Below are 25455 nucleotides of genomic sequence, written 5' to 3'. Positions count from 1 at the left end.
GGGCAAGAATGACAGCAGGCCGCTTCCACTCCAGATGTACCGTTTGGGGATCCACCTAGCTGTAGCCTTAGGGTTCGTAAGGCCAGAAAGTTAGACATCAGATACGTTGGCACGGGTGCGGGGCACAGTTTAGTTATAGGATACATATTTGTAAATAGATGTACACATTAAACATCTGTCAACACTATTACAACCTGACTGGGTGCTCTATCAGGTGGATGTGTGGGGTGAGCTGGTGTGGGCTGACCGGAGAGGGGGTGCGGGTGATGGGCGGATGTTGTGGATGGCCCCATTCACCCCACCCCAGCCAGCCCGGCTAGTGTCTGGCCCGGCAGCCCACAGTTGCGTCTCTCTGTGTCCTACCTCTTCTCTCTCCCTCATCAGCCACGATGCCTGTTTCATGTGGGTTCATCTGGGTGTTCTAGTTTCTTCTCACAGATGTACAGGCTAGGTGGAATGGCCATTGAGTGAAACTCGAACTTTTCCCCAAATTGCAGTTTCATAACTCGTATGAGGAACATATAAGTCGTATGAGGAATCGTTGAGGACTCTGGGTCTGTACTCATTGGAGTTCAGAAGGATGAGGGGGGATCTTATTGAAAGTTACAGGATACTGGGAGGCCCGGATAGAGTGGATGCGGAGAGGATGTTTCCACTTGTAGGAAAAACTAGAACCAGAGGACACAATCTCAGACTAAAGGGATGATCCTTTAAAACAGAGATGAGGAGGAATTTCTTCAGCCAGAGGGTGGTGAATCTGTGGAACACTTTGCCACAGAAGGCTGCAGAGGCCAAATCACTGAGTGCCTTTAAGACAGAGATAGATAGGTTCTTGATTAATATGGGGATCACGGGTTATGGGAGCAGAATGGGGATGAGAAAAATATCAGCCATGATTGAATGGCAGAGCAGACTCGACGGGTCGAGTGGCCTAATTCCGATCCTATGTCTTATAAGCAGATCTGAAAGTAATTGCATTGAATGTTAGGAAAGGCATCATCAGGTAAGATGTCCCCCCCACTAGATGATGAGTGATTACATTTCTTGGCCAGCCTCAACCATTCAATGAAGCAGCAGTACACTGGAGGTACTGAAATGATCACTGTGGAGGTCTACTATAGGCAGAAGCTTAGCACAAGATTTGCATTTTTGGACATTCTGAGACATCAGCAACAAAATATCGGTATTCGTTATCCAAGTAAATGATGTTCAATGTGAGTCTGAAATTCAGAATTTGGCACTAACTGGAACTGAAGACAATTCCACCAGAGATCACTGCTTGAACCTGGAGCCAATTTAAATAATAATACGGAAAATAGGCTCGGAATGGAAGCATTGGTGACTACAAACAAACTTGTTGCAGATGTGCAAAATTTGGAAAAGTCTTTACTAAATTTTGACAAGAGTATAATAACTACATTACTTTAACAGTGAGTTGAAGGAATACAGAAGGCTTTTGTTCTGTGTACACAATGAAAACCATCAAGAAATGTCAGGAATTCAAAGTAGAGAAACTAAAGTTTGGCTTAGAACAGAGTCGAAATCAAGATGTCAGGAAGCAACACTTGATTAGGATGCAAAGCATTAAACAAAATATGTACCTTGGAGTGTATTCCCGCTCACAACAAGCCCTCATTAGATGATGAGGTATCATTATTAAGTGGAGGTTGATCAAGCAAAGAACAACAACTTGTTGTTGTTTTGAATATGATTCTAAGATTCTAAGATCAATAAATTATTGCATACCCTCTCAGAGTTCTCTAAAGCTTCTTCCAAGTACTGGATCTTGCTCTGTAGTGCGTCGATCTGTCCACGCTTGGCTGTGATCTGCTTTTGCATTCCCATGGCAACTTTCATTGCTGTAAGTCACACATTTAAACTTTATGAATTAAATTAGGGCATTACACTGAGAGCAAAGCAGAAAGGGTACAATTGTGCAGTGACAAATCGTTTCGGCAAAAAGATACATTTGGGTCAGTCTATGACTGAGGACTCGAGGCGTGGTAACACATTTTCATTGTTATTCAGTAGATTATTTTTCTTCAGGTATTCCGAAGTATAAAAGAGTTCAACACTTCCAAAATATATCAAGCCCTGAGTTTTTAAAGGGGCTATCCTGATTTCCTGTAAACCTTCAGTGTAAGATTGTTGGAGCTTTCTTGGAAATAGTGTAAATACTGTAGCGCAGTATGGTGGCACAGTGATTAGCACTTATGCCTACGGCGCTGAGAACCCGGGATCAATCCCGGACCCGGGTCACTGCCCGTGTGGAGTTTGCACATTCTTCCAATGTCTGCATGGTTTCACCCTCACAGCCCAAAGATGTGCGGGTTAGGTGGATTGGCCACGCTAATTTGTCCCTTAATTGGAAAAAAATAATTGGGCGCTCTAAATTTATTTAAAAAAAGAAATAGTGTCATAGAATCTCTACAATGCAAAAGGAGGCCATGAGGCCCATCAAGTCTGCACCGACCCGGACTTCCGGTTGCGGCGATGCAGTGCTAAGCCGCACGTTTGGTGGCTCCCGCTATTTTTGGACTTTCGGGCTCTTTTAAGGGCCCGCAACGGCGCTGTTTTGACTTTTCCCCGGGTGGGAACGCAGCCTCTGTGCTTGACGGCCAGTGGATGGGCTGGACTAGAAGTGGAGCGACCAGAAAATCAACTTTGCAGCAGAAGAAGGTGCGAGGCAGACAGGACAAGATGGCGGCGGGCGGGGAACCAGCAGTGGGCGAGGGAGCAGCAGGAGCTGCTACTGCGCTCCTTCCAGGAACTAAAGGCTGAGATCCTGGAGCCGTTGAGGGCATCGCTGGACAGGCTCGGGGCGACTCAGACGGCTCAGGCTGCGGAGATTCGGGAGCTGCAGCAGAAGGCTTCGGAGAAAGAGGACAAACTCCTGGGCCTGGCGGTGAAGGTGGAGTCGCACGAGGCGCTTCACAAGAAATGGTTGGAAGGATGGAGGAGATGGAGAATCGCTCCCACCGGAAGAATCTGCGGATTTTGGGCCTCCCGGAGGGGCTGGAAGGTTCGGATTTGGGGGCCTACGTGGTCCTGATGCTGAACTCGCTGATGAGCGCGGGGTCGTTCCGGGGACCCCTGGAGCTGGAGGGTGCCCATCGGGTGCTGCTGCGGAAGCCCAGGCCGAACGAGCCGCCCAGGGCGGTGCTGGTCCGCTTTCAACGCTTGGTCAACCGTGAGTGTGTGCTTCATTGGGCGAAGAGGGAGAGGAGTAGCAAGTGGGAGAATACGGAGATCAGGATCTACCAGGACTGGAGTGCGGAGGTGGCGAAGAGAAGGGCTGAGTTTAACCGGGCGAAGGCAGTGCTCCACACGAAGGGGGTCAAGTTTGGCCTGTTGCACCCGGCACGCCTGTGGGTCACTTATAAAGACCGCCAACTTTACTTTGACTCCCCGGAGGAGGCCTGGACTTTTGTCCAGGCAGAGAAGCTGGACTTGAAATGAAGACTGGTGGGGAACGTTGTACGCAGCCCGGAGGCTTTGTCCTCCTTGATATCCTTTCGCTTTTTTTGGTTCTATTGGACGATGTTTTTTTGCTGTTCTGTTTTTTCTTTACTGCATTTTGGGATTGTTATCTGTTTACTTGGGTTTCTTATCATATCATGTTGGGATTTTTATTATTTCACTGGTTGCGGGTTTGGGTGGGGTTCGCGGCCCTGTTGGGTCATGTGCCTGTCTTCCCGCGTTTTGGGTCGAGGGCGGGGCTTGGAATGGGGGCGCGGGCTTTTCTCCCGTGCTGGAGAAGCAGGGGGCGGGGTCGGCATTGGGGGAATGGGTGTGTGACACTGGGGAGGGTAATTGGGTTGGCGGGAGCAGCCGGGGTCAGCAGGGGTCGGCTGACTTACGGAAGTACAATGACTGGAGTTACGCAGCTAGGGAGGGCCCTAGCTTGGGGGAGGGGGGGGGGGATACCGGGTTGCTGCTGGAATGGCCAAGAAGGAGCTGGAGCGTGTTGAGGGGGTTGGGATGGGGGTCTGTCGCAGTGGGGAACGGGCTGAGCGGGGGGCGCGGGCACGTGGCGGATTACGGAAGGGTGATGGCTAGTCGACGGGGGAGGGGGGCAGGTGGCCCTCCGATCCGGCTGATCACTTGGAATGTGAGGGGACTGAATGGGCCGGTCAAAAGGTCCCGCATGTTCGCGCACCTGAGGGAGCTGAAGGCGGACGTGGCTATGCTTCAGGAGCTGCACCTGAAGGTGGCGGATCAGGTTAGGTTGAGGAAGGGGTGGGTGGGCCAAGGGTTTCGTTCGGGGCTGGATGCAAAAAAACCGGGGGGGTGGCGATCCTGGTGGGGAAGAGGGTGTCGTTTGAGGCGTCGAGTGTGGTGGCAGACAGTGGCGGGAGGTACGTGATGGTGAGCGGCAAGCTACAAGGGGAACGGGTGGTGCTGGTCAATGTATACGCCCCGAATTGGGACGATGCGGGTTTCACATGGCGCATGTTGGGCCGGATTCCAGATTTGGAGGCAGGGGGCCTGATAATGGGGGGGGATTTCAACACGGTGCTGGATCCGCCACTGGATCGATCCAGTTCCAGGACGGGTAGGAGGCCTGCGGCAGCTAAGGTGCTGAAGGGGTTTATGGACCAGATGGGAGGGGGGGATCCTTGGAGGTTCGCGAGGCCGAGGGCCAGGTAATTTTCATACTTCTCCATGTGCATAAGGCCTACTCCCGGATTGATTTTTTCATTTTGAGTAGGGCGCTGATTGCGAGGGTAGTAGACGCTGAGTACTCGGCGATAGCCATTTCGGACCATGCCCCGCATTGGGTGGACCTCGAGCTGGGGGAGGAGAGGGACCAGCGCCCGTTGTGGCACTTGGAGGTGGGGCTGCTAGAGGACGAGGTGGTGAGGGGGGGGGGGGTTCGAGGATGTATCGAGAGGTATCTAGAGGCCAACGATAATAGGGAGGTCAGAGTGGGGACGGTCTGGGAGGCGCTGAAGGCGGTGGTTTGGGGGTAGTTGATCTCCATTCGGGTCCACAGGGAGAGAGGGGAGCAGAGAAAAAGGTAGAGATTGGTGGGGGAGATGGTGAGGGTGGACAGGAGGTATGCGGAGGATCTGGAGGAGGGATTGCTGAGGGAGCGGCGCAGACTTCGGGCTGAGTTCGACTTGTTGACCACCAGAAAGGTGGAGGCTCAATGGAGAAAGGCTCAGGGTGCGGTGTACGACTATGGGGAGAAGGCGAGCAGGATGCTGGCACACCAGCTCCGTAAGCGGGATGCGGCCAGGGAGATTGGTGGTGTTAAGGATCGGGGAGGAAATGTGGTGCGGAGGGGGGTAGACATTAATGGGGACTTCAGGGACTTTTATGAGAGATTATATCGGTCCGAACCTCCGCCGGAGGGGGGGGGGGGGGGGGGGGGGGGTGGGCCGCTTTTTGGACCGGCTGAGATTTCCGAGGGTGGAGGAGGGACGGGTGGAGGGTCTGGGGGCGCCAGTTGAGCTTGAGGAGCTGGTCAAAGGGATAGGGAACATGCAGTCGGGGAAGGCGCCGGGGCCGGATGGGTTCCCGGTTGAATTTTACAAGACGTATGCAGACCTGCTGGGCCCCCTGTTGGTTAGGACCTTCAACGAGGCAAGAGAAGGGGGGGGGGGGGCTTTGCCCCCAACGATGTCTCGGGCGCTGATCTCCTTGATTCTTAAGCGAGACAAGGATCCCGTGCAGTGTGGGTCATACAGGCCGATCTCACTCTTGAATGTGGACGCCAGGGTGTTGGCAAAGATCTTAGCCACGAGGATAGAGGACTGTGTGCCGCAGGTTATCCACGAGGATCAAACGGGGTTTGAGAGAGGGAGGCAGCTGAACACTAACATATGGAGGCTCTTGAACGTTATAATGATGCCGGCGGTAGAAGGGGAGGCGGAGATAGTGGTGGCACTAGATGCGGAGAAGGCCTTTGATAGGGTTGAGTGGGGGAACTTGTGGGAGGTGCTGGAAAGGTTTGGGTTTGGGGAGGGGTTTGTCAGTTGGGTGAGGCTGTTGTATGAGGCCCCGATGGCGAGTGTGGCCACGAATAAGAGGAGGTCGGAGTATTTTCGACTATACCGAGGGACGAGGCAGGGGTGTCCCCTGTCCCCCCTACTTTTTACGCTGGCAATCGAACTCCTGGCTATGGTGCTGACGGAGTCGGGGGATTGGAGGGGGCTGGTCCAGGGTGGGGAGGAGCACCGAGTGTCGCTCTACGCGGACGACCTTTTGTTGTATGTGGCGGACCCGGTAGAGGGAATGCCGGTGGTGATGGGGATTCTCCGGGAATTTGGGGATTTCTCAGGGTATAAGCTTAACTTTGGGAAAAGCGAGCTGTTTGTGGTACACCCGGGGGACCAGGAGGGGGGGATTGGGAGGCTCCCACTGAAAAGGGCGGAGAGAAGCTTCAGGTACTTGGGGGTTCAGTTGGCCAGGAGCTGGGGGGCCTTGCATAAGCTTAACCTCACAAGGCTTGTGGAGCAAATGGAGGAGGAGTTTAAGAGGTGGGACATGCTGCCGCTGTCTCTGGCGGGTAGGGTGCAGTCAGTCAAGATGACGGTGCTCTCGAGGTTTCTGTTCCTGTTCCAGTGCCTCCTCATCCTTATCCCGAAGGCCTTTTTTAGGCGGATTAACAGGAGCATTACGGGGTTTGTGTGGGCACACGGGACTCCGTGAGACGGGTGTTCTTGGAGTGGGGCAGGGATGGGGGGGGCTGGTGTTGCCCAATCTCTGTGGGTATTATTGGGCTGCCAATGCAGCGATGGTGCGTAAGTGGGTAATGGACGGGGAGGGGGCAGCATGGAAGAGGATGGAGATGGCATCCTGTGTGGGCACGAGCCTGGAAGCGCTGGTAATGGTGCCGCTGCCACTCCCTCCAACGAGGTATACCACGAGCCTGGTGGTGGCAGCTACCCTCAAGATTTGGGGGCAATGGAGGCGGCACAGGGGGGAGGTGGGGGCTTCAATGGGGACCCCGATACGGGGGAACCACCGGTTTGTTCCGGGGAGAATTGATGGCGGTTTCCTGAGTTGGCACAGGGCAGGTGTCAGGAGGCTGGGGGACCTGTTCATAGACGGGAAGTTCGTGAGCCTGGGTGAGCTGGAAGGGAAGTTTGGGCTCCCCCCGGGGAACACCTTTAGGTACATGCAAGTAAGGGCGTTTGTCAGGCGGCAGGTGGCGGGGTTCCCTCTGCTGCCGCCGCGTGGGGTTCAGGATAGGGTGCTCTCGGGGGTGTGGGTTGGAGAGGGGCGGATCTCGGAAGCGTACCAGGTGATGCAGGAGGTAGACGAGGCCTCGGTGGAGGAGCTGAAAGGTAAATGGGAGGAGGAGCTGGGTGAGAAGATTGAGGAGGGGACGTGGGCGGATGGCCTGGAAAGGGTGAACTCCTCCTCTTTTTGTGCGCGTCTTAGCCTCATACAGTTTAAGGTGCTGCATAGGGCTCATATGACCGGGACAAGGATTAGCCGGTTTTTTGGGAGAGAGGACAGGTGTATTAGGTGCTCTGGGGGCCCAGCAAACCATGTCCATATGTTCTGGGCATGCCCAGCGCATCCTTCCCAGCCTATCCCCATAACCTAACCTGCATTTCCCTGGACACTAAGGGGCAATTTTAGGTTGGCCAATCTACTTAACCTGCATGTCTTTGGACTGTGGAAGGAAACTGGAGCACCCGGAGGAAACCCACGCAGAGACAGGCAGAACGTGAAATCTCCACACAGTCACCCGAGGTCGGAATTGAACCCAGGTCCCTGGCGCTGTGAGGCAGCAGTGCCAACCATTCTGCTACCATGCCACCCTATGAAAGGGAAAGATAGGAGACCCTTCATCTGAAATCTAGAGCAAACTGATGACCGTCAATTCCAGCATTTTCTATAATTCACAGTTCCCACTGAGTTTTCCCTTTCAAGAAGAGAAAAAGATTGCAATTACATTCCTATATTGTAGGATACTGCAAGAGTATTAAAAAATAAATGAATGTGGAACACAAGCTGGAGTGAGGTCAGAGGATTACCAGATACTACAGATTTTATTGGCTTCATTGGAAGACAAAATAATTTAAAAGTTCTGCAATTACAGGATGTTAAAAATCATTTTGCTTGTTTGGCAAGCTGCATTTCCAAAAGAAAATTACTTTAAAATACATGTTAGAGTTATAAATAGCCCAAATATTTTAATAATTTAAAAAAGAAATCACAACAGCGTATCCACTATAGAAGTAAATAAAATTTTGTGCAGAAAAACACAAAACAGTTTGTATATATAATAGTCTAGTAAATATGGACTACAAATTGGTACCATGGGTATCGGCTCCTTCGAGTACTTTCATTGCTTCTCTGGTTTGTTCAAGATCATTTTGGGTTGATTTCAGCTGATTTTGAAGTTTGTTTGTAGCCCAATCATATTCTTCCGTTTTGCAAGTGTAGCTCCTCTGCAAATTATTATATTCATCTACGATCAAACAATAAAGAGCTAAAACATAAATTCAAACAATAAATAACATGTGAACTTTTAAGTATTGAACAGCCGTCATTTGAAATATTTCACATTTATACCACAAAGCACAAATTCAAAGCATCTCAACACCAGAACAGACTATTTGTTTTCCCATCCCTATGTTTTTCCAAGTGCTTCATAATTTAATTCAGTATTACAGGCTCAATTGATTTGCCAGCCAACAGAAGTAAAACACACAGGACTAAAATTTCCCATCATGTGTGAAGAGAGTGCTCATATATACCTCCCTCCAGCTCTCTAGCAGAAGTTTCTTTGCTGCAGAAGAATTATGAAAAATTGTAAGATGCGTTGCGATTTCTTCCTTAGTTTACCCGAGGATCCTTGGAGATAAACCAATTTTCATGTGAGTGTCCCTTTAAGAAATGTTTTTGTCTTATCACATGGCTTCAGAGATGTCATTGTGCGGGTGGAGCTGGGCTGTGGCTCTGGGAGTTGGTTTTACTTTCGCTTTGAGTTTGAACTGGTTTTGTTCTGTACAGGTTGAAACAAGGTTTTTCTCTATCTGCATTTTAAATGCTGTTTCCAGACTGCTTGATAATTTGAAAATAAATAATTGCTTTCTGGAAGGAATTCAAATGTGCTGTTTTTGGTAAGGAAACAAGAGCATCCATACCAGGTCTTGCGTGCTGTGTGCTGGGCCACACCTTTGAAAAGGGGGCACTGGTCTATGTGATCTTGTTATTAAATTGGAAGAGTTAAAAGGGGAAATTAAGTACAGGTGATACATAGAATACTGTAGCTGTGTGGGGTATTTATGTTTGTAGTTGATAAAAATGCTTACTGTGTGTATTTATAAAATTGTCAACTAAATTCGTAGAATAAAGCTTGTTTTTGATTAAAAGTGCTTAAGGCCTCTGTTGAATAACACCTGAAAGGCAGGCCCTTGTGCTGATCGTAACCAAAGTCAATAAAGAGTTGTAGGTCAGGTGAACGCCATGATATACTTTGGTGTTGTCTAAACCCTGGCTCATAACACAGTGGATGCTAATAATTTGCCTATTTCTAATTTGAGTAAACTTTCTACAGTAGTACCATTTTGCATTGAATAATAACCTCCACTTACTGTTGTGTGTTTTCCTCTGGTACTGTACAACTTCAATATCGAATTTTCCCTTGAAAACTGAGGCAATGTATTTATTTAGTCCTCTTCTATTCCTTCATTCTTTACAAGTTTGTCCATTTACTGGCCCTAATTCTACCCATTACTACAAATATCCTGATGGAAAACCTTTTTAATACATTTTTGGGGGGCAGGTTCTCTCATATATCCTCTCAGCCTTTAATTCTCCACTTTATATTTTCCTTTATTCTTTACTTCGCTTCAAATTTTATTAATTGCCTTATGAGCTTCTGTTTAGGTTCAAATTTACTATTGCCTCCCTATTCATTGATAGAAAACTAGAATATACGCGATTTGTATCTTTTTTAAAGCTCCTGTTCAAATATTTCCCACTCATAGGTTTGTTTGTTTGCAGATTTGTCCTTGCATCTAATCTGGAAGAAGGCCCTTTATTATCCCATTGTACTTTGCTTCTTTACAGTCCTTTCCTTGCACTGATCGGAACTATAGCATGGTCATTTTCTCCCAAATGTTTTCCTCTGTTTAGGTTGCCTATTTGGTCTACTTCATTAGCCAGAACCAGATCCAAGTGAAGAAATACAGAGCACAATCTAACGGAATAGTTTCTAAGTATGGTATCGAGCAGGAACAGCCGGGTGATTCAATACCGCACAATACCGCACTCGTGCCCAAGACAGCTGACCCAGCGAGGCTTCCACTGGTATCTAACATTAGTCAGGGTACACCAAATGATGCCTCAAGGGCTTCACACGAGAAATGACTGCCCCGCTAGCTGATTTGCCTGGACTGCGCCCAGCAACACCCCACCACCGAGTGCCACAAGTAGCTCAACCACCTCTGGACGGGTGAATTGGCATCAACCCCTGGCACTGGTCCCCCCTGCCACTCCCCCCAAAAGCCCCCCACCTACCCCACATGGCCCTGTGATGGCACCATAACCCCTCTACCCTGCCCCCAGCACAATACCGCACTCATGCCCCAGCACCCTGGCACCCATCTGTGCACCCCACCCATGCCCAATAGCGGTGTCCACGCCCAAACCCCCCATCTTACCACTGCCTCCCCGTTCGTGATGCATCCAGCTTGTGGCCCATGATGCGCTTTCTCTGTCCCCACACGAGAAGTTGGCCCACATCAGACAGGAGAGGCCCCAGACGGAAGGCGGGGTGCCAGACATCAGAGTTCTCACCCCCTACGAGGAACAGGCCTGGAAGCTGCGAGGGTGGTTGAGTACAGATCAGCCACCAATATCGAGATCAGCCCTGCTCGAGCCCTGGAATAAACCCGAAGTGTAAAGGTTCAGGACTGTGGTAACCTTGATGGCTACTGGGAGCGGGTATCCTCCTCCTACTCCATGTGATGCCAGGTCCGCAAGGACATGGCACAGGTGCTGCACCGTCCTCTTGTTGAGGCGGAGCCTCCTGAGGCACATGCTTTCCGACATCTCCCTGTACGCCTTGGGTATTCACTGGCCTCCCCCTCTGGTCCCTTGCTGGCCTAATGGGCGGCCCCGTCCTCAGGGTGTGGGGCGGGCATCTGCACATGGGCTGCAGCCTCGCACCACTGCCGACGCTGCTGTCACTGCCTTCTGCGGCGTCTGGCCACCTGGCTGCCACCAGCACCGTGATGTTGTCTGTACTGTGATATCTAAGAAATTGGAGAGGGGGCAGCATGGTGGCGCAGTGGTTTGTACTGCTGCCTCACGGAGCAGAGGTCCCAGGTTCGATCGCAGCTCTGGGTCACTGTCCGTGTGGATTTTGCACATTCTCCCCGTGTTTGCGTGGATTTCGCCCCCACAACTCAAAGATGTGCAGGTTAGGTGAATTGGCACGCTAAATTGCCCCTTAATTGGAAAATACCTTTCAGATCACCCATCTGGTTCTGGATGAGATTTAATTCAGTTGAAAGCACATCCTTTTCCCGTAACAAGTCTCTCAATTCAGACATTTGATCAGTTGCAGAATTTACCAGCTTCATTTTCTCCTTTTCCAACTCACAGAGATGTGCCTTTAGCTCTTGCATTTGTGCATCTTTGTGATCCAATTCATTCTTAACAGAAAAGACAGTTATTAACATCAAATTGAATTAATGCAAGATGACAATCTACATTCTTGTACATATATGACCGTGTCTCCATCTCTAGTCCGCTTTTGCAAAAACATCATATATGGCATTCTTGGGCAGCACGGTGGCTCAGTAGGTTAGCACTGCAGTCTCACGGCGCTGAGGTCCCAGGTTCGATCCCGGCTCTGGGTCACTGTCCGTGTGGAGTTTCCACATTCTCCCCGTGTTTGCGTGGGTTTCGCCCCCACAACCCAAAGATGTGCAAGGTAGGTGGATTGAACACGCTAAATTGCCCCTTAATTGGAAAAAATTAATTGGGTACTCTAAAATTAAAAAAATATATATATGGCATTCTTCTGGTAATTCACTACCTTAACCAACCTTGTTTAGGTGCAAATTAATGCCAAACATTGCAACGTTCCTGAAGTTGACAACAATATACAAAAAGCACTGGATTCACTTCCATGGAGATAAGAAGTTATGTTAAATGTATATACAACCTTGGTATACCACAATTGGAGTGTTGTGAACAGTTTTGGTCTCTGTACCATAGAAAGAATACAGAGACACGGGAGAAGATCGAAAAGGATTTAAAAGCAGGTTATACCTATTGGGCCAGACTGAACAGGCCTGAACAGGTCTTTTGTCTGCAAAAGTGAAAACTGAGGGATGGCCTGATCGATGGCAGGTAATTATGAAAGGGCGAGGAGAGAAAGTATTTCCAGTTGTAGAGGGTCCAAAACTAAGAGACATAAAATATAAAAGATAATCACTATTAATCTAATAGCAAAGTCAGGAGCATCTTCTTTACAGTCAGTAGGATTAAAATATGGAACTCAGTATATGGCAATGTTATGGTGAACTGGTGCATTTAAGAGGAAGTTACAGACACACGCACGAGGAAGAAAGGAATAGAAGGCCGTGCTGATAAGATCAGACAAGGAAAGGTGGGACGAAGCCTGTGTGGTGCGTAAACAAGTTGACCCAATGGCTGTATACTTATTCTTACTTATCTGACCTTTAACTCTTTAATCTTTTGGTTTTGGCAATCCACTTCAGCCTGAAGTTGTTTTCTTTCAATTTGCAGTGCCTCGCTTGCACAACTCTGTTGCGATGTCATTTCGGAGATACTTTCCATTTCCTGTCGCAGCGTGGCAAGCATCTTGTTTTTCTCATTCAGCTCCATTTTCACTGCATCATTGTCGCTCTGCAATTTCTTCAAGTGGGTAACAGCTTCTTCAAACTGGTCACAAATGGTCTCTTCTGCTACTTTCATCCTATGAATTTTTTGGCACTTTTCTTCAATTTCATGTTGCAGTTTACTTTTTTCTATGGCCTCATTTTCCAAACATCTTTCCTTTTCCTTTATAGATTCCCTCAACTGACAGACGGTTATTTCTGCATTGTCAAGTTGCTGTTTCTTCTGATTAAGCTCCTCCCCAATTTTACAAAGCTGTTCCTTACAGATCTCATATTGTTTGGCTACGGTCTTGATTTTTTCCTGGTCTTCATTCCTTTTCGCCTCTACTGCTGTCTTTGGTTGAACAAGGCAAAAACATGTTAAAACAGTCGGAAAGCATTTTTATTCTAAAAGAATCCTATTGATTTTAACTTTACAGTGTGGGCCAGTGTATTTTTCCAAATTTCTCAATGTATCAAAAAAGCCCATAAAACATTTGAAGCAAATGTTCTGGCAATATTCATTACCAATACATTCTCAGTCTTTCCCAAAAATGAAAAGCCTGGGAACTGCAAACTGGTGAGCCCAACGTCTGTGGTGGGTGAGTTGTTAGAACAAAGAACAAAGAAAATTACACCACAGGAACAGGCCCTTCGGCCCTCCCAGCCTGCGCCGATCCAGATCCTTTATCTAAACCTGTTGCCTATTTTCCAAGGATCTACTTCCCTCTGTTCCCCGCCCGTTTATATATCTGTCCAGATGCATCTTAAATGATGCTATCGTGCCCGCCTCTACCACCTCCGCTGGTAAAGTGTTCCAGGCACCCACCACCCTCTGCGTAAAAAACATTCCACGCACATCTCCCTTAAACTTTCCCCCTCTCACCTTGAAAACATGACTCCTTGTAATTGACACCCCCACTCTTGGAAAAAGCTTGTTGCTATCCACCCTGTCCATACCTGCCAACTCTTGTACTCAATACCCCGTCCGATGAAGGCAAGCATGCTGTATGCCTTCTTGACCACTCTATCGACCTGCGTTGCCACCTTCAGGATACAATGGACCTGAACTCCCAGATCTCTCTGTACATCAATTTTCCCCAAGACTCTTCCATTGACCATATAGTCCGCTCTTGAATTAGATCTTCCAAAATGCATCACCTCGCATTTGCCTGGATTGAACTCTATCTGCCATTTCTCTGCCCAACTCTCCAATCTATCTATATTTTGCTGTATTCTCTGACAGTCCTCCTCGCTATCTGCAACTCCACCAATCTTAGTATCATCTGCAAACTTGCTCATCAGAAGATGAGAAGGTGAAGATGAGAAGTGAGAAGGTGAAGACTTCACACACAGGGCAGTTCCTGCTTGAAGGCACAAAAAAGAGCTATTTTTACCCGATACTGGGTGGAATTTTGATGAAAAGTAGGTGAATATTGGAGTCGTTGTTTCCCCCAGGAGTGGTATGTCTGCTGGTTATCAGACCCAGCAGAAAATAGTGAGAGATTTAGTTGAAAAATTGGGGCAGGCCTGTGCTGCAGCAGCCACTGTAAACATGCAGGAGGGGGAAGGCTGATGCAATCTGGAAGACCCCAGCTGGAATTGATGGCTTTTATTAAGGTGGAATTCCAAAAGCAGAGCAAGGAAATGTGGGAGGATTGCTCGAAGGCCATTGAAAGAGCTGTGGCACCCCTGAAGAGTTCTTTGGAACGGGTGGAGAAGTGTTTTGAGGTGCAGTGGTCACAGATTCGGGAGGTCGAAGGAGTGATCTCGGACTACTGCGATCATGTGGTGACTCTGGAGGCCTCTGTTAAATGCTGAAGGCAAAGGTGGAGGAGCAGGAGAATACCTCGAAAAGGCAGAACCTGTGACTAGTGGGCCTGGCTGAAGGAGTGGAAGGTGTGAGTGCCACGAGGTACGTCTCAAAGATGCTGGTGGGGCTGGTGGCAGAAGGGGTGCTAGATAAGGCGCCTGAAGTGGACCGAGCACATAGGCCCTTGAGGCAGAAGTGTAGAGCTGGGGAGCAGGTGTGGGCGGTGACCATGAGACTCGACAAATTTGTGGAGAAAGAGAAGCTTTTGCGATGGGACAGGGAGACGCGCACCTGCGACTGGGAGGGGAATAAGGTCCAAATTTATCAGGACATCGGAGTCGAGTTGGCGAAGCGACGGCCAAGCTTCAACAAGGCTAAGGCGGTCCTGTGCTGGCGGCAGATCAGGTTTAGGGTGCTCTACCCGGCAAAATTATGGGTGATGTTGGGTGGCCGGTAGTATTATTTTGAGACCCCAGAAGTGGCCGGAGACTTCATTAAGGAAGATAACTGGGGGAGAACGGAGCAGACAATGGTTGGGAACTGGGGTGCTGGCACTTTAGAACATAGAACATAGAACATTACAGCGCAGTACGGGCCCTTCGGCCCTCGATGTTGCGCCGACCCGTGAAACCATCTGAAGCCTATCTGACCTACACTATTCCATTTTCATCCATATGTCTATCCAGTGACCACTTAAATGCCCTTAAATTTGGCGAGTCTATTACTGTTGCAGGCAGGGCGTTCCACACCCTTACTACTCTCTGAGTAAAGAAACTGCCTCTGACATCTGTCCTATATCTACCACCCCTCAATTTAAAGCTATGTCCACTCGTGTTGGTCATCACCAACCGAGGAAAAAGATTCTCACTGTCCACCCTATCTAACCCTCTGACTATCTTATGTGTCTCTATTAAGTCACCTCTCAGCCTTCTCCTCTCTAACGAAAACAACCTCAAGTCCCTGAGCCTTTCCTCGTAAGACCTTCCCTCCATACCAGGCAACATCCTAGTAAATCTCCTCTGAACCCTTTCCAAAGCTTCCACATCCTTCCTATAATGTGGTGACCAGAACTGCACGCAGTACTCCAGGTGCGGCCGCACCAGAGTTTTGTACAGCTGCAGCATGACCTCGTGGCTCCGAAACTCAATCCCCCTACTGATAAAGGCTAGAACACCATATGCCTTCTTAACAGCCCTATTAACCTGGGTGGCAACTTTCAGGGATTTATGTACCTGGATGCCGAGATCTCTCTGTTCATCTACACTACCAAGAATCTTGCCATTAGCCCAGTACTCTGCATTCCTGTTACTCCTTCCAAAGTGAACCACCTCACACTTTTCCGCATTAAACTCCATCTGCCACCTCTCAGCCCAGCTCTGTAGCTTATCTATGTCCCTCTGTAACGTATAACCTCCTTCAGCACTATCCACAACTCCACCGACTTTCGTGTCATCTGCAAATTTACTAACCCATCCTTCTACACCCTCTTCCAGGTCATTTATAAAAATGACAAACAGCAGTGGCCCCAAAACAGATCCTTGCGGTACACCACTAGTAACTGAACTCCAGGGTGAACATTTGCCATCAACCATCACCCTCTGTCTTCTTTCAGCTAGCCAATTACTGATCCAAACAGCTAAATCACCTTCAATCCCATACTTCCGTATTTTATGCAATAGCCTCCTGTGGGGAACCTTATCAAACGCCTTACTGAAATCCATATACACCACATCAACCGCTTTACCCTCATCCACCTGTTTGGTCACCTTCTCAAAAAACTCAATAAGGTTTGTGAGGCATGACATACCCTTCACAAAACCGTGTTGAGTATCGCTAATCAACTTGTTCTTTTCAAGATGATTATAAACCCTAACTCTTATAACCTTTTCCAACATTTTACCCTCAACCGAAATAAGGCTCACAGGTCTATAATTACCAGGGTTGTCTCTACTCCCCTTCTTGAACAAGGGGACAACATTTGCTATCCTCCAGTCTTCCGGCACTAATTCCTGTCGACAAAGACGACATAAAGATCAAGGACAAAGGCTCTGCAATCTCCTCCCTGGCTTCCCAGAGAATCCTAGGATAAATCCCATCTGGCCCAGGGGACTTATCTATTTTTACACTTTCCAAAATTGCTAACACCTCCTCCTTGTGAACCTCAATCCCATCTAGCCTGGTCGACTGTACCTGAGTATTCTCCTCGACAACATTGTCTTTCTCCATTGTAAACACTGACGAAAAATATCCATTTAACGCTTCCCCTATCTCTATCTCCTCTGATTCCACACACAACTTTCCACTACTATCCTTGATTGGCCCTAATCTTACTCTAGTCATTCGTTTGTTCCTGATATACCTATAGAAAGCCTTAGGGTTTTCCTTGATCCTATCCGCCAACGACTTTTCGTGTCCTCTCCTCGCTCTTCTTAACTCTCCCTTTAGGTCCTTCCTGGCTAACTTGTAACTCTCAAGTGCCCTAACTGAGCCTTCATGTCTCATCCTAACATAAGCCTTCTTCTTCCTCTTGACAAGTGCTTCAACTTCCTTAGTAAACCACGGTTCCCTTGCTCGACAACTTCCTCCCTGCCTGACAGGTACATACTTATCAAGGACACGCAGTAGCTGTTCCTTGAAAAAGCTCCACATTTCGATTGTACCCATCCTCTGCAGTTTCCTTCCCCATCCTATACATCCTAAATCTTGCCGAATAGCATCATAATTGCCTTTCCCGCAGCTATAATTCTTGCCTTGCGGTATATACCTATCTCTGCCCATCGCTAAAGTAAACATAACCAAATTGTGATCACTATCACCAAAGTGCTCACCTACATCTAAACCTAACACCTGGCCGGGTTCATTACCCAGTACCAAATCCAATGTGGCATCGCCCCTTGTTGGCCTGTCTACATACTGTGTCAGAAAACCCTCCTGCACACACTGCATAAAAACTGACCCATCTATAGTACTCGAACTATAGTATTTCCAGTCAATATTTGGAAAGTTAAAGCCCCCCATAACAACTACCCTGTTACTCTCGCTCCTGTCGAGAATCATCTTTGCAATCCTTTCCTCTACATCTCTGGAACTATTCGGAGGCCTATAGAAAACTCCCAACAGGGACCTCTCCTTTCCTGTTTCTAACCTCAGCCCATACTACCTCAGTAGACGAGTCCTCAAACGTCCTTTCTGCCGCCGTAATACTTTCCTTGATTAACAATGCCACCCCCCCCCCCCCCCCCCCCCCCCCCCCCCACCCTCTTTTACCATCTTCTCTGTTCTTACAGAAACATCTAAATCCTGGAACCTGCAACAACTATTCCTGTCCCTGCTCTACCCATGTCTCCAAAATCGCCACAACATCGAGATCCCAGGTACCAACCCATGCTGCAAGCTCACCCACCTTATTCCGGATGCTCCTGGCGTTGAAGTAGACACACTTCAAACCAGCATCTTGCTTGCCGGTGCCCTCTTTCGAACTTTTAACCCTATCCCTGACCTCACTACTCTCAACATCCTGTACACTGGGACTACACTTTAGGTTCCCATCCCCCTGCTGAATTAGTTTAAACCCCCCCGAAGAGCACTAGCAAATCTCCCCCCCAGGATATTGGTACCCCTCTGGTTCAGGTGAAGACCATCCCGTTTGTAGAGGTCCCACCTACCCCAGAATGAGCCCCAATTATCCAGGAAACCAAAACACTCCCTCCTGCACCATCCCTATAGCCACGTGTTCAACACCTCTCTCTCCTTATTTCTCACTTCGCTAGCACGTGGCACGGGTAACAACCCAGAGATAACAACTCTGTTTGTTCTAGCTCTCAGCTTCCACCCTAGCTCCCTGAATTTAGAACATAGAACATAGAACAGTACAGTAAGAAGTCTTACAACACCAGGTTAAAGTCCAACAGGTTTGTTTCAAACACGAGCTTTCGGAGCACGGCTCCTTCTTCAGGTGAAGAACGACATAGGTAGGAAGAGAGATGGGGATTTGAGACAGAAATTAAGGGGCAGCATGGTAGCATGGTGGTTAGCATAAATGCTTCACAGCTCCAGGGTCCCAGGTTCGATTCATTCGAACAGTATTCATTCACCTGAAGAAGGAGCCGTGCTCCGAAAGCTCGTGTTTGAAACAAACCTGTTGGACTTTAACCTGGTGTTGTAAGACTTCTTACTGTGCTCACCCCAGTCCAACGCCGGCATCTCCACATCATAGAACAGTACAGCACAGAACAGGCCCTTCGGCCCTCGATGTTGTGCCGAGCAATGATCACCCTACTCAAACCCACGTATCCACCCTATATACCCGTAACCCAACAACCCCCCCCCCCCCTTAACCTTACTTTTTAGGACACTACGGGCAATTTAGCATGGCCAATCCACCTAACCCGCACATCTTTGGACTGTGGGAGGAAACCGGAGCACCCGGAGGAAACCCACGCACACACGGGGAGGACGTGCAGACTCCGCACAGACAGTGACCCAGCCGGGAATCGAACCTGGGACCCTGGAGCTGTGAAGCATTTATGCTAACCACCATGCTACCATGCTGCCCCTTAATTTCTGTCTCAAATCCCCATCTCTCTTCCTACCTATGTCGTTGGTACCTATGTGGACCACGACTTGGGGCTGCTCCCCCTCCCCACTAAGGATCCCAAAAAAAACACGATCAGAGACATCACGAACCCTGGCACCTGGGAGGCAACACACCAACCGTGAGTCTCTTTCGTTCCGACAGAACCTCCTGTCAGTTCCTCTAACTATGGAGTCCCCAATGACAAGTGCTCTGTTCCTCTTCTCCCTTCCCTTCTGAGCAACAGGGACAGACTCTGTGCCAGAGACCTGTGCCCCATTGCTTACCCCTGGTACGTCCCCCCCCCCAACAGTATCCAAAACGGTATACTTGTTATTGAGGGGAACGACCACAGGGGATCCCTGCACTGCCTGCCGGTTCCCTCACGTTCCCCTGACTGTAACCCAACTACCTTCTTCTTTTACCTGAGGTGTGACTACCTCCCTATAACTCCTCTCAATAACCCCCTCCGCCTCCCGAATGATCCGAAGTCCATCCAGCTCCAGGTCCCTAACGCGGTTCTCGAGGAGCTGGAGTTGGCTGCACTTCCCGCAGATGTAGTCAGCAGGGACACTCAAGGTGACCTTTGTAATGGTTGGGAGCATGTTTGAAGTGGGGGTAGGGACTGGGGGATTTTCATCTCTTTATTGGTGGGGGCTTGCTATTTACTGTTGGGATTGCAAGGGGTTGTAGGGGTGAAAAGTTTGTGTGGGGTTGGATGTTCCTATCCCTCCTTCCTGTTTTATGGGACTGTTTGTGTTTAACATTTGTTTGTTTGCATTTGGAGAAGGATACCTGGAGTTCAGGAGAAGTCCTTGTTTGGATGGAGGGCGGGTAAGCTCAACAGGGAGCCTTCCTCCTTGAGCTGAGGAGTGTGTGTGTGTGTGTGTGTGTGTGTGGGGGGGGGGGGGGGGGGGGTCATTCGGAGATGCCTTTGGGCAGGGGCTGCCGCGCTAGCAGGTGATGCTGGTGAACGGAAGTGAGATGGTGGGGGAGAGGGGTGGCTGGGGGGAGGGGGAGAGAGGGAAGGGGGGAGGTTGTTGCGACGTGGCAGTGGGTGAGAGATGACTTGGTCAGGGGAGGAGATAGGGGCCATCCGGGATGGGCTAGGTATAGGGTGGAATTAAGGGGGCGGGAGTTAAGTCTGGAAGATGACAGATGGTAGAGGGATTGCAGGCATTAACCTCCAGTAAGGCTGGTAATGTAGAATGTCTGGGGACTAAATAGGCCGGTTAAAGGGTCGCGGGTGTTCACACATCTCAGGAGCTTGAAAGTGGGGGTGGTCGGGCAGGTTTTCTCTCAGGGTTTGATTCGATGAGCAAAGAAATGGGATTTGTGAGTACAAAGGTGGTGAGGGATCTGGGTGGGAGATATGTGATTCTGAGTGAGGTATCAGAAAGGGCACTGGTGGTGGTAAATGTGTATGTCCCAAATTGGGATGATGTGGGTTTTATGAGGGAGTTGCTGGCAGCGATCCCGGATTTGGCCACTCACCAGTTGATCATGGGAGGAGATATTAACTGTGTCCTACAGCTGAGAGTGGTAGGTCGAGCCCCAGGTCGATGAGTAGGGTACGAATGGGAAGGGAGCTGGGGGGTTTATGGAGAGGTTGGGTATGGCGGATCCATGGCACTTTCAGAACCATGGGGGAAGGAAGTATTCCTAATTTTCACACGTCTATAAGGTGTATACGAGGATTGATTACTTTGTAGTGAGTCGGATGATTTTGGTTGGGGTGGAGGGGCAGAGTATGCGGGGATAGTTATCTCAGACCATGTGCCCCACTGGCTCGAGATTCGGTTCAGATCAGGATGAGAGCAGAGGCCAGGGTGGAGGTTTGACTCGGGGTTGTTGGCGAATGGAGGATTTTGTGATAAGGTGCAGGCGGTGATTAAGGAGTATGTGAGGTTGAATCAGAATGGGGAGGTGTCGGCGGCCATTTTTTGGGAAGCACTGAAGGCAGTGGGCCAGGGGGAAATTATTTTGTTTAAGGCTCGTGCGGATAGGGAAAAGTGGGGGGAACATAACCATCTCGTGAGCAAGATAGTGGGGGTGGACAGGGAATATTCGAAGGTGCCCACCGTGGAAGGATTGGCGAGGATGAAAAAGGGGCAGGGGCAGTTTGACAGGCTGACAATGGGTAGGGCGTTAGAGCAACTGCGTAGGGCAAGAGGGGTGAAATATGAGTATGGGGCGAGGGCGAGCCACATGCTGGCACACTAGCTGAGGCTGTGTTCAGGGAAATATTGAAGAGATGGACTGAGGCTGGGGATGTGGTGTCGGAGCCAGGGAGGATAAACGAGGCATTTAGGGAGGATTACCAGGGATCTTACGAGGCGGACCCGGAGGGAGAGGAGGGGGAGATGGGGCGGTTTCTGGACAAGCTGGAATTTCCCCAGGTGGAGGAAGCAAAGAGGCAGGCGTTGGAGGAGATCCTGGGGTTGAGGGAGGTGCTGGATAGTATCAGGGGTATGAAGTCAGGGACGGCGCCCTGGGCCGGATGAGAATTTTATAAGGAATTTGCGACCGACCTGGCACCACATCTGTTGGCGGCATTAAATGAAACTCTGGAGAAGGGGGAGTTGCCGGAGATGATGACGCAGGCAGTAATCACACTAATCTCAAAAAAGGGGAAGGACCCAGTGGAATGTGCGTCGTATAGGCCCATATCACTATTGAACACGGATGTGAAAGTATTGGCTAAGTTTTTGGCGGGGAGGATTGTGTCCCGGGGGTGATTGCAGAAGATCAAACAGGCTTTGTGAAGGGCAGGCAGCTCGCAAATAATATAAAATGGTTGTTGAATGTGGCGATGAATCTATCAGGGGCTCTGGTACCGAAGCTGGTGGTGTCCATGATCGCGGAGAAGACATTTGGTAAGGTGGAGTGGTGGTACTTGCTCGAGACTTTGGGAAGGTTTTGGTTTGGGCCGAGATTTGTGGCATGGGTGCGGTTGCTGTATGTGGCACCACGGCTGAGGACGGATGATATGAGCTCACAAAGCTTTGACTTACACAGGGGTACGAGGCATGGGTGCCCACTATCTCCATTGCAGTTTGCGCTGGCCATAGAGCCATTGGCGATGGCTCTCAGGGGGTCGGCAGAGTGGCAGGAGATTAGGAGGGGACAGATGGAGCATCGGGTGTCGCTCTATGCCGATGACCTCTTGCTGTGTGTTTCGGTCCGTTGGAGTATGGGAAGGATTATGAGCCTGCTGGGGAGGTTTGGAGGGTTCTCAGGATACAAGCTGAATGTAGGGAAAAGCGAGGTAATCCCAGAGAATGAGCTGGCACAGCGGGCTAATTTAGGGGGGGATGCCATTTACAGTAGCGAGGGATAGGTTTAATTATTTGGGGATTCAAATCGCAAGGGAATGGACGGGGCTCCATGAGTGGAACTTAATGAAGCTGGGTGGAGGAGGCCAGGGAGGATATTAAGAGGTGGGATACATTGCACTTAACATTGGCGGGGAGGGACCAAGTGGTGAAAATAAATATTGTGCTGATGTTCTTGTTTATCTTTCAGGCTCTCCCGATCTTTATACCAAAGGCCTTTTTTTCGGAAAGTGGACCGATCATTTTAGACTTTATATGGGCGGGAAGGTGCCGAGGGTGAGGAGGACCCTTCTACAGAGGCAAAGGCAGCAGGGGGGGTTGGCGTTGCCAGTGGGAAGGAGAAGGGGTAGAGTGGGTTAGGATGGAGGAGGAATCTTGTAAGGGGTCTAGTTTGAGGGTTATGGTGACGGCAGCATTGCCAATGGCTCCGAGTAGGTATTCAGGGAGCCCGGTGGTGCAGTTCACGGTGAAGATATGGAATCAGTTGATGTGGCATTTTAGGGTGGAAGGGATGTCGGTGCTAACGCCACTGTGCAAGAATCATGGGTTTGAGCCGGTGGGGGTGGAAAGTGTATATAGGAAGTGGTGGAAAGTGGGGCTGGTCAAGGTGAGGGATCTGTATTTGGGGGAAGGGTTTGCCAGTCTGGAGGAGCAAAGGGAGAGGGGAGAGCTGCCGAGGGGGAGTGAGTTCAGGTATCTGCAGGTTAGAGACTTTGCACAAAAGGCCTGGGGGGGCTCCCTAGGTTGCCTGGATATACCCTGCTGAGTGGCTGCTGCTTCCGGATGTGGAAGGGGAGGGAAGAATTGGGGATATACACAAGTGGCTAGGGGAGCAGCGAGGCGAGCGGCTGGTGAATGGGAAGTGGAGTTGGGAGAGGAGATCAATTGGGGAGGATGGTGTTAGGCACTGCGTAGTGTAAACGGGACCTCCTCTTGTGCAAGGATGAACCTGATACAGTTTAAGGTGGTGCACAGGGTGCATATGACTTGGCCTAGAATGAGTGAGTTCTTTCAGTGCGTAGCAGATGAGTGTGAGAGGTGTGGGCAGGGGTCAAAAAAACACTCACACGTTTTGGGGTATCAAAAAATTGGGAAGATTCTGGGTGGGAGTGTTTGTGGTCTTAGCCAGGATAGTGAAGGAGGAGGTGGGCCCGGACCCTTTGATGGCGATATTTGGGGTTTCAGAGAAGCCGGAGCTCATGGAGTGGAGGAAGGCCGATGTCATCGCCTTCGCCTCTCTGATTGCACGGCGGCGAATTTTGGTAGAGGGCGGTCAGCATCACCACCGGGGTAGCGGCTTGGTTGGGTGACCTGTACAACTTCATGCAGTTAGAGAAGATAAAGTATGAGTTATGGTGCTCTGCAAGGGTGCTTGAGAAAAGGTAGGGGGTGTTTCGGACCATATTTGAGGGGCTATTCGTCGTTAGGGAGGAGGGTGGGAGGGTGAAAAAGGGGGAAAATCTGTACAGACTGTATAGTTGATCGTTGGGAAGTATGTTTCCCGGGATGTTTGTTTGCTATGACCTGTTTTGATATAAGTTTGTAATGAAATACATTAAAACAAAAGTTGTTACAAAGTATTCTGAGAGACAGGATCTACAGGCATTTAGAGAGGCAAGGACTGATTAGGGACAGTCAGCATGGCTTTGTGAGTAGAAAATCATGGGCTGGATTCTCCGGTCGCCGACGGTGAAATTGCGTTTGCCAATCGGCCGGAGAATTAAAGTTCCTGACCAAGTCCCGACTCTCAGAGTACTCAGGGCCACATATCGACAAGGCCCGCCCCCCAATGCTCTGCCCCCGGCCGGCCGAGTGTCCGACGGCGTGGGTCGCGTGTGGTCTCATTCATTGGGAACTCGGCGTTGTGGCTACGGACTAAGTCCAGCGCCGCCTCAGTCAGGGTAAGCCGGATCCGCAGGCAGGGGTGGGACAATATTCGGGGCTGGGGGCACTGTGGATGGGTGGTCCGGGGCCCGCAAGCTGGCCGAAGTAGGGGCACTATTTCGCGGGCAGGATACGCCAGCGGCCTCCGCCATGCGCATGCGTGGCCACGGACCCGGCAATTCTCCGGGCCATATTGGCAGCTAGAGCCGGGTGCTCTATGCTGCCAGCGTGCAAGCCCCCAGCCAAATGGAGGATCGGTGGCTGTTTTACACCATTTCTTCTGGTGTAAAACGCCAGCGTGGATCATAGCTTCAGAATCAGAGAATTCAGCCCCATGTCTCATAAATTTGATTGAGTTTTTTGAAGGGGTAACCAGGAAGGTACATGAGGGCAGTGTAGAACATAGAACATAGAACGATACAGCGCAGTACAGGCCCTTCGGCCCACGATGTTGCACCGACATGGGAAGTCAAAAACTAAAGGCCATCTAACCTACACTATGCCATTATCATCCATATGCTTATCCAATAAACTTTTAAATGCCCTCAATGTTGGCGAGTGCACTACCGTTGCAGGTAGGGCATTCCACGGCCTCACCACTCTTTGCGTAAAAAACCTACCTCTGACCTCTGTCCTATATCTATTACCCCTCAATTTAAGGCTATGTCCCCTCGTGCTAGCCACCTCCATCCGCGGGAGAAGGCTCTCACTGTCCACCCTATCTAACCCTCTGATCATTTTGTATGTCTCTATTAAGTCACCTCTTAACCTTCTTCTCTCTAACGAAAACAACCTCAAGTCCATCAGCCTTTCCCCATAAGATTTTCCCTCCATACCAGGCAACATCCTGGTAAATCTCCTCTGCACCCGTTCCAAAGCTTCCATGTCCTTCCTATAATGAGGTGACCAGAACTGTACGCAATACTCCAAATGCGGCCGTACCAGAGTTTTGTCCAGCTGCAACATGACCTCATGGCTCCGGAACTCAATCCCTCTACCAATAAAGGCCAACACACCATAGGCCTTCTT

General features: G+C 49.7%; 1 protein-coding gene across 3 annotated transcripts in view; it reads right to left on the bottom strand.

Moving 5' to 3' along the window:
* The window catches only part of LOC119963106 (coiled-coil domain-containing protein 158-like), a 336026-nt gene that overhangs the window by 98556 nt on the left and 212015 nt on the right, over positions 1–25455 (bottom strand). For all 3 annotated transcript variants that reach the window (XM_038791706.1, XM_038791705.1, XM_038791704.1), the window contains exons 13-16: positions 12661–13176; positions 11438–11627; positions 8279–8431; positions 1747–1859 (exon numbers count right to left, since the gene is read on the bottom strand). In XM_038791706.1, coding sequence (XP_038647634.1) covers positions 1747–1859; positions 8279–8431; positions 11438–11627; positions 12661–13176 — 972 coding nt within the window. The remainder of the gene's footprint in view (positions 1–1746; positions 1860–8278; positions 8432–11437; positions 11628–12660; positions 13177–25455) is intronic.

The sequence above is a fragment of the Scyliorhinus canicula genome, chromosome 3, assembly GCF_902713615.1.
Source record: "Scyliorhinus canicula chromosome 3, sScyCan1.1, whole genome shotgun sequence".
Taxonomy (NCBI): domain Eukaryota; kingdom Metazoa; phylum Chordata; class Chondrichthyes; order Carcharhiniformes; family Scyliorhinidae; genus Scyliorhinus; species Scyliorhinus canicula.
This window is presented reverse-complemented; position numbering and strand designations above follow the sequence as displayed.